The sequence below is a fragment of the Montipora capricornis genome, chromosome 12 (genome assembly GCF_036669925.1).
Source record: "Montipora capricornis isolate CH-2021 chromosome 12, ASM3666992v2, whole genome shotgun sequence".
Taxonomy (NCBI): domain Eukaryota; kingdom Metazoa; phylum Cnidaria; class Anthozoa; order Scleractinia; family Acroporidae; genus Montipora; species Montipora capricornis.
This window is the reverse complement of record NC_090894.1, coordinates 3,431,169-3,441,168: the sequence shown is the minus strand read 5'-3', so window position 1 is coordinate 3,441,168 and position 10,000 is coordinate 3,431,169. Positions and strand designations below refer to the sequence as shown.

The 10,000-nt window shown below is 40.1% G+C and overlaps 1 protein-coding gene across 1 annotated transcript in view; it reads right to left on the bottom strand.

Moving 5' to 3' along the window:
• Window positions 1–4,383: 4,383 nt before the first annotated feature.
• LOC138026420 (uncharacterized) overlaps window positions 4,384–10,000 on the bottom strand; it is a 10,186-nt gene continuing 4,569 nt past the window's right edge. The window contains exons 2-3 of the mRNA XM_068873768.1: window positions 5,864–5,929; window positions 4,384–5,407 (exon numbers count right to left, since the gene is read on the bottom strand). Of these exons, the coding sequence (XP_068729869.1) occupies window positions 4,721–5,407; window positions 5,864–5,929 (753 nt within the window). The 3' untranslated portion in view covers window positions 4,384–4,720. The remainder of the gene's footprint in view (window positions 5,408–5,863; window positions 5,930–10,000) is intronic.

Here is a 10,000-nt window from a genome sequence, read left to right as displayed (position 1 = left end):
GAAGAAATTGCCAAGTAAATTTTAAAAAAAACCTCATGACCTGTCTCGTTTTTGTGACTGTATTGTGTGAATTTCGTGCTTCACTCATTGACAAATTGCAAATTTTAGTTCTTTTGCGTTTAATCACATCTCCTTTCCCGATCCAACATGGAGCCCCATGACATTGGAAAAAAAAAAACTTTGTTAAATCATGACATCGCGGTGAGGTAATGAAGAATACATATGAAATGAATCATATATCGAACTGCGTATATGAAATCAAGCTTTGATCCTCGCAGTTATGAACGCAATTTTAGAAATAGCGTAGATAAACCTGAAAATTTTCAAACAGGGTTTGAACTCGTGACCTCGCGATGCCAGTGCGACGCTCTAACTAGCTGAGCTATGAAGCCACTGATGTTGGGAGCTGGTTATTTGTGTTTTCTAATGTTCCCGTGATGAATGAGTCAATGAATGAAATGGTATGTGGCATGAATCATATATGTTATAAGGATCAGAATTACTTTTATTTTCTTTCATGCAATTCCAGCCATATCTAGAATTTTCGTAGAATCTGTAATATTCCATAAATTTCTTTCATGTGACTCAGCATTTTCCAAAAATAGTACACCTTGTAATACACTATAAATAGCAACTGAACATTCTAGATGCTTAGAGTAAAAGTATAAAAGCAGGCTCGCAAGTAATTGAAAGGACTGACTCTCTCGCTCTCCCTTTTTGCCCGAGGGCTTACCCTCATGACTAGCTGTGATTGAACTTATGCCATGGAAGGATGCTGTATTGTGAGGAAGCTATAATCAGCTGTGATAACTATGGTGGAGCTATAACCTTTGACCTTGCTGTATCCAGAGAGAAGAAAGGGAACACAGAGACGATAGCCGTAAAGGGAAGAACACAAAGTATTCAGAGTTCATTATGAAGTACGCCGTAAGAGTTTGTGTACAAAGAAAATCCAGTGAGTGGAAATAATCCAGTGAATCAAGAAAATCAAGAATTGTTGTTTCCAGTCACTGGAACTTGGAGTTCGAAGTTACAGTAATCAAGATCAAGACTTGTATGGCCGTGAAAGACAGTAAGTCTGCTTTGCTTTACGAACTGCTTCACTTAATCTTTAACCTAAGTAATTGCAACAGTGTAAAACTAATTAAATAATAGTTAAAACTGGTAACTGCTTGTTATCACACTTTTGTTGCATGCCTCATATCCTACTCGGGTAGTTCTTTTCACTTATGCCTTCCTCGCGGACATCTCTTGGTTATTCCAGCACGTAACATATACGATTCATCATATATGATGGAACATTAGAACCCACCAATATCATATCCGCAGTTGATTATGATTCATTTCAACTTAATTTTAGAGATGCAAGCCATACCGTACAGGTTACAGGAAAGCCTACGTAACATGTATTGGTAGGACTTTACAGTTCGAGGTTAAACTGATTTAATAAGTTAATACATCCCTTTTGTTTATTGAGAACGTCTAATGGAGGGGAAGGAGGTCTGACATCTTACCAAGCAGCATTTCTCGTAGCGGAACGCAGAGGTAGTGAAAGTAGCTCGACACGTAGAAGCCCAAACTCACTGCAGGCTTTCGATTTTTTCTTTACTACTTCTTTTTGTGAAATTCATTCTTTTACGTTATATGGTTTGCCGCAAACCACTTATCAGAAGTGAACATAGGCTACGATTCTTACACCTGGTGAATCCAGCAAAAAGGCTCAGTATCCAGATGAAGCATGGGCTACCGCGGATTCTTGTGCGTGTAAAGTACATGAATTTCCCTTCAGATGTGACAAGTGGATGGCAGGGAGCTTAAGCACGCGCGTTTTTGAAACACGGACGGACACCGAAAGCGAGCTGTTTTCCCTTTTAAAGGGATACTCTACCCCTCAAAACAACTTTTGCTCAAAAGGTAGTGTTAACATCATAAATACGGAAAAACGATAAAATATATGAAAACAAAAAGTAGAAAAGTCTGAAATTCGCTGAGAAACAGCAAAAATTTTCCTTATCGGAGGACCGGAAGTGAAAACGACATTTCTGAAAACATGTGATTGATGACGTAGAAAGAAGAACCCTTTCTCGAGTGTCTTGTTTACTTTACTTAAAAAAATGTGCAATGGAGTCTGAGGATTCGCGAAATTGTTCTTCTTCCGATAATAGTAGTGCCGAAAGTGCCGAGGGACCTTCATTTATTGATTGTGAAGGAGCACAGCCATACTTATTTGAGCCGTACGACAGTGATGCAAGCTCGGGTACGGACTCTTCAAATGATTCTGGAAAACTACAATAGGAGCGACTACAAAATACAGACTGGTGAGCGATCAATTTCAATTTGCAATGTGTAGCAAATGCTGTTGTATTCCAAACTTAGGACGGTGTTATTGTTGATTGTGTCGATAAACCAAAACCAGAAATAAAGCTTTCTTGTGACAGAGAAATGGTATTTGTCTCATTTTTAAATACATGTTTCGATGACGCGATGGGAGCAGCGCGAACCGATTGAGACCGATTAACAGAATTCCTCAAGTCAAAGTTTATTTTGCACTATATGAGAAACCCTGCTTTGACTAATTGTATCTATACCTTAGGTGTACTTGTGGGAATTGCCAACGTCTTCAACGTGTAGAAGAGTACGAAATTGACTGTATTGTTGCCAAAAACAACGAAGCAGTCGATTGTTGGAACGGCATCGGCTTTAATTGAATTCTTCATCTTCAAACCTAAAGACTTAGCGATAACAGTTTGTGCCTCAAAGCAATCTTCAGTGAAATGAGCACTGCAAAGTCTACTTGAATTCGTATGATAATAAAAGTCAGACCGTGTGTTTTTGACAGCATTAGGGGTGGCGAATGGTAAATGCGAGACTTTGCGAGACGGCGAGACCTGCGTTTTTCTTTGCGAGCCCGAGACATTTTGACCTTTTAGATTGCGAGACCGAGACTTCAAAGTGTTTGACACCTTCATATAAAAAACGAGAGACGCACATAACCGCTCAAAAAACGAGACTTCGAGACCCGGGAAATTCGACTAAAATTTTGCGAGACCCAGAGTTTTTGAAGAACCATTCGCCACCCCTAGCATTCGTCCACAGTCTTGCAAAATGGGGGTCTTCTGGCCATGGATGGAGACTCACTCCGTTTTTACGGGTGTTAGAACATCCACCAGCTATACAGCGATGCGGCATAATAGATGTCTTCACAAAAAAGCGCAGAGAAAATTTCGAATCGGGGAATTGCGAAAACGCAATGACCCCTATTTATGAAGCAATCTTAAGAGAATTTACCGGAAGAGGTTTGCGAGGTTCTCCTTTCTACGTCATTTCCGCTTTTCGGCCATAGTGCTTCGTTTCAATCTTTGGCGAGATACTTTGTTAATTTATGGGTAAGAAAGAAAGAATCAAACTCTTTGGATGGTTAATATGTTTCAAGTAGGCATTAAGCAACAGGTTTGTGAATTTTTGTACTAGGGAAGAGAATATCCCTTTAATTTGTCTTCATACAACCACATTCACATTACCGTTGCAATTATCTTTTCTCCATTAGAGACGATTAGTATAAAAATCTGGGAGGCACCATTGTCCTGGCACGCGGAATGTTCTCTTCAGGTTGCCGTTCGCGTCTAAAAAACGAGAGGGCTTAAGGTCTCTATTATTTAAATATCCCCAACCCATTGCTTTGACGCAAATAACAATAACAACAGGGCAACGGTTACACGTGACAGTTACTCAAGATAACGGCGGCCGGGATATTTGAAAACAAGTGATCCTAAAATGCGTTTTTTTTTTTTAGATACAATCAATTTTTGGTAAAAATTCCAAACAAATTTGATTGTAAACATTCTTTCCTGTAGTTCATAGCTTTTTTGGTTGTCGTGGAGGTTCCCTTTAAAACTCAATTAATAAGTGCAACTGAATTTCCGTAACTTTTGCTTTGCCACCATTTCCTTGCTTCTTTTAGAGAAAATTTTCCCGACAATGAAACTGAAACAGGAGCACATAAGCTCCTGATCTGAAACTGGCCGGTAAATAATTTTCGCACGACAGCCAGCTGTAAGGGTTTTAATAGGTTTCAGGAGCTTGCCATACCAGCCCATACCCCAATAAGAATAAAGTTATTGTCAAACGAGGACAAAAATAACACAAACAATGTATGCAAATTGTGCAAACAATTGGTGTAAATTGATGTAGATGTGAGTCTCCTGCGGAAGGGTTAGTTTTATAAAATAGAAAAATACCCGTAAAGGTTGATTCAACGATATACCGCATAGGGAAGCTACGACTCCCGACGCAAATTGCGTGACGAGTCACAAGAATGTCTGCGCAGAAGGCTACGACTCATGGGCTCCAGTTGGTTTCCAGTTTACGACTCAGTCTCCCATCTTTTTCCCGGTATTTAATGTGCGAAGTCACAAAAAAACACAGCATTGTTTCCACAAAAGATTTTTAGTAAGCACCTTATTCATAAACCAAATAAGTTAACCTTCAATCAAATATATCCTTCAATATCCCCAGACTGACCCCCAACAAGAAATTGAAAAATTCTCCGACCCCTGGGAGAGACAAAATGAAAGGCACGTGTATTTCCGGGGGAATGTTGAAACTTTAAAGTGACCGATTCATTAGCTGCATTATTGTGAGTTTCTACTGTTTGCACGTCTACGTCAAGGACTTTAAATGGTTAAGCCTGCAGGACCATGGGATGTGTTTGGGATACTTCTCACAGATGACCTCCAAACCACCACTGCGTTGTCGAGTGCTTGTCCTCATTGCATCGGAACTTGGGGTTGGTGTTACCATTAAAACCGAAATTGTCTTCGCTTGACACCGAACCGGACGAAGCATTAAACTGACAGCCAGTAAGCGAACTGTCAATATGCAACAACCATCTGCCAGCTTGCTGCCAAAAACGTGCAGTAAGGCGTATGCCAAGGTGACCACGGATGTTGATAAATTCTACTTTCTTGCATTGCCCGTCTCCAATGTAATCCACAATGTTAAAGTCCTTGAAGCTTCCTCGAACGTAATCCGTGAAATCGACGCCGTGGATTGGGAAACCGCATGTTGCTCGCCAGTGAGTTGACTGACTCTGCAGGGATCTCATCCGTGCCAAACTCAGGCGGTACAAATTCCAGTTCTGTGCGTTCTCGTTCACCGGAGAGTCAATCTTGAATGCAGTACTACGAAATGGGGCAAGGCTGCGACGTGAATGGCTCCAAGACATCACCAAGGTCCAAGCAGATCCGGGTTCTGACTGAAAATCGCAATAAGCCGGAAAGCTGTTACCACTGGAGTCGAACAGTTTGTAGATGCCACAATTTGAGGCGCCTTCCCGCAAATAATCCAAGCAGGAGTAAGGATGGAAGGTTTCCTGATCGCTACTCTTTGGGTGAGGACAGGAGTTTCCCTGAAAGAGGAATGAAAAATAATTTTTGATTATTTGGGACATATTTTTAGCAATATATTCCTAACAACACCGAAAATACATTAGACCTTTCGAAATGTACTTGTGCTGCCAGCACATTGTTTCTGTTTTTAATCTCGACGGAAATTAAGGCCACTGCGATTTGCGGAAAATGGCAAGCTGCTTGAATCCTTCTAGCCAGATTTCTTCACGCCGTTAAGTGTTCCTCATACTAATCTGTCACTTTCTGTACACGCGATGAGGTACAAGATTCGTTTGCTTCTTCTTCCTCTTCTTCTTCTTCTTCTTCTTCTTCTTCTTCTTCTTCTTATTATTATTATTATTATTATTATTATTATTATCTTTGTTGTTGTTGTTATTATTATTATTATTATTATTATTATTACTGGGAGCTTTGACTAAGATCGTGAATGGAAGGTCAGGAAGCACGGATCTTACCGTGCAATCAGCGGGAGCATTTTTCTTGGTTTGACTGTCATTTTGTTTCCCTGCAGCATACAATCCCTGATAAAAAAAAATAGAGTATATTTAGAAAGTATTTATTTTGTGAACACTACGGTCTAGGCAGTACCTTGCACATGTACACATCTTCGTATCCCTGGCATTGGCACTGTTTTGCCCTTGTTTACGAAAGGGGGCTCTTCACTGCCATTGGCTAGGGACTGCATGGCAGTTCTATAACGGCATGGGGAAAGTTGATCAAGGAAAAGCAGATGGTTGTGTAACCTCTCGAAAAATTAAAACAAACACTGACAACAAGGCCGCTTGCATACACAAGAATAATGAAAATACACAAACTCTGGCTTGCAACTCATTTTTGCGTCGAAACACGCGACGGCCCACTGGTGATAAATGTTTTAAACCTGAGCTATAACGTATAGAGTTCGCTAGATAATTCACTGGTTACGGCTGATTCGAAGAGCTATGACGTAAACGTAAGATTTCACCTGAAAACATAACACCACCTTCATGAATTTGGCGTACGAAAACTGTTTTTCTTACCAAAGCCAAATACAAAATTTCTTACAAAATCAGTCACAAATGGAATAGCTCGCTTAGAAAGGCTTGGATAGCTTAGATAAGCGAATATGTTGTTGGTTAATTCCGGGAGCAGGTTGAATCCCTTTTGACCGAGGTTAAATTGGTGATCTTTTTTTACCTAGGTTGAATATGCACTCGATCTAACTTTTATAGCAGCTATCAAACCCCTCCCTCATCCCCACCCCCCCTCCCAAAAAAAAAAAAGACAAAATTGGACTGTAGACACCTATACCATCCCTCATGCACTGTCTTAAGCATCTAAACACATCTTGTTTCGTATCGGCATCTTATCGCTTTCTATATTTTTGACAGTCTCAACACTTCTCAAACTCATTAATTATTCATGAAGAAACGATTTCAAACACGGATAAAGCAACAAAAACACGTGGCGATAAACAACTTTATTTTAAAAATCACACATTTTACGAAACAACCTTTAAACCTAAATTATTTACTGCTAACATTGAATGTAACAGGACAGTTAGTAAACTACCCAAAACAGAAAAGGCCATTCTTTTTCTAAATTTAAATTCTCGCTCAATGGTGGCGACCTCCTGTTTTGGTTCACTTTCAACCTTGCTGTACACTTCCGACCTAAAATGGCACTGACGTTAGAAATTTTATCAGACTAGATGCACCCGTTACCTCGGAATAGCGCTGGCCACGCACTTTTCCTCTTCTTCGCTAGTTTTAGGAGGTCTAAATCTGCACTCTGTCATTTGCTTTGCGAAGCAACGTGTTCGCTCAGAACTGACAAACAGCTAGGTAACAACGTGACATCAGTTGATGAATATTCAAACATTGTCACAGCGCAGCAATTGGGTGATAGGATCATACACATCATGCACATTTTTTTGAGGATCATGCACATTTCACGTCTCAAATATAATAGTTGAACTGAGAAAACTTATTCAAATGATAATTTAAACTAATTTTCTTTGTTGGAGAAGTAATTTCAAAAACTCGTGCTTCGTGTTTCATCGGGGTTTCAAACACTCGAAAACGATAAAAGCACTCGGTTTGAAACCCCGATGAAACACTCGCACTCGTTTTTGAAATATTACTTCAACGTCGTAAGAAAAAGAAGGAGCAAAGAAGTGTACTATGCACTTACCGGTACTCGAACTCGGACCTACTGTGTCTTCGCCACTACCCCGGGGCCACTACACGACAACGACAAACAAGGTCAACCCAACACAGTTCTTTTCACTATTTACTTCTTGTATGATAAGTCAATTGATATCTATGTTTAATAACCAAAACTAGTTCTAACCTGACCATAATTTTTCTCTAGGCTTAATTTTGGACCTGCAAACGGATTTTACCGGCACATACCAACTGATACAAGTTAGGTCACAGTTAACAACCAGACGATGATGATGACATATACCGACACATACCAACTGATACAAGTTAGGTCACACTTATCAACCAGACGATGATGATGAGAATTTTCTTCAATTTCGTGCCAAGATACTTCATTAATACCCCATGTCATGGCCATAGGATTAGAACGAGGTAGAATACGTTTTGATGGATAACGCTTTCTTACGAGATTTGATGATCCAGGGAATGTGGTCTTTTGTAACTCTTGTATTTTGATGTCATCCGGAATATTTTGAGTGTATTTCTCCATCCCTTTCTCTTATCACCACTTATATTGATGAAGCTTTTATTTCCTACCTTGGTTCGATGTTTGTTTCAAGATCGAGAAAATTTAAGCATATCGATGTTTGAGTATAATTTTTGTTTTTCCGTTGATGCTGATAGAATTCGGTGCGGATGTTCCTGAGGCATGTGGCGGCCTTTTTTTTAGTCTTTGTAAATATTCAGTCTTTGTTCTAGCGGAAGTCTGTCTTCCGAGACGTCCGCATGCAGTCTTGCCTCGCTCTCAGGTTCTTAGTGAAAAGAGAAAATGGGGGCGCACGTGGAAGGCTGATGAATATATATTTTCTTTCAAACATCGGACCGAGGTTGGCCTGCAGGCGGACGTCTCGGAAGACCGACTTCCGCTAGAACAAAGACTTCCGCTCGTCTAAAAATAACTTTCGTGGACATGACATATCCCAAGGGCTGGACCGGGAGCCTCCCTCTCTGTCCCCTCATTTTCTCTTGGAGGGTTAGGCTAACCCTAAACGCCCAACAGCTTCCCTTCCCGAGATGACCTGCGGCTTTCTAATGGTATTCTGCAAAAAGTCGTCACCAGTCAGCTACGCCATTCCTTATGGTGCACCCAGTCCTAAGAAAAATCCTGGATCCGCCCTTGTGCCTGTCGTATATAACTTTCTCTTCATTCAATGTCTGGTATACGTATGTGTCTTCTTGTTCTAATTAAAAGCATGGAGTGTTCAGCCAGTCTGGATTAATCTGGATGTTTTTCGGGGCCATGGCAAGAAGTCCTTTTTGGAAGCGTACCTTTAGCACTTCCCAAGTGCAAATTCCATTTGATTGATGTCGTCACCCACTGAATCCTTTTGCAATTGTCTAAAGCCCTCTTTCCTCGATCTTGTTGATTCTTTGAATACGTTTTCAGGTTTCCCCATGAAGAATAAATGGTTAAGAGCTGGAAAAGTCTATTGTGAACTGATTGGTACTGTTTAGGAGAGAGGATAGTTGGGTAAGGGCTACGCCAAAGAGGGAAGGAGTGAGAGAGAGTCACCTTGAAATATGCCGCTGTTCATCTTCATATGACTTGACTGTTACCGGCCTTCCATTTCTTTTAATATAACCACGTGTCAATTTTGTTCCTGTTTTGAAGAGGAGGAAGATTTGTTTTTTTAGATGTCGAGGCCTTTGGCGTTCAGTCAACGGGCAAAAAATTGAGTTTATCCAGGCTTTTCTTCCTTGTTTTTTTCACTTTCTCAATGATTTCCTTTCGTATTTTTTTCATGAGGTACAATTTGTTTTAAAAATACTTTTTAACAAACGCAACAACTGCACTATAAAGATGGCGGGTTCTCACAGAAGCACATGTTCCCGACACTACTGCGCACTTGCGTGAAACATCGTGAATGACATTTTCGTCCTCAAAGTTATGTAAACTGCGACAGTCTTGTTTATTAAAAGCACCTTTTTGTTCTGTGGAAGTAGATTATTTTCTTCTAGATTTTTGTAAACTCTTTCGTCATAATAGATGTTCACATCTTTAAGATACAAGGAAGGTACATCAAGGGATAGAACGATATTTTTTAGGATTTTGTGGGTCTTCTGTGTCACATTAACTTTCTGTATTTGTACAAGGAGCCCTATTTAGCCCAAGAGGCACGACGGGGGTTAAAAATGCAGTACCGCAATCTTGAATGAGAGCCTGGTGTGAATTTGTTATTCCAAAGGGCTTTCTAATTACTAGATTTTGTATTGTTATTTGTTTCTTTTAGGGTTGTTTGTGGCTATTTTTGTTGGTTTTGATGTTCACTGTTTCTACTTGGTCAATCCGTTCAGCGTTTTTTTTGGTTCTTTTTGCTTTTGCTTTTTCCCCATATTTTGCTACAGGTATTCTTTATCTATCAATTTTAAGGGATTCTTTGATTCCGA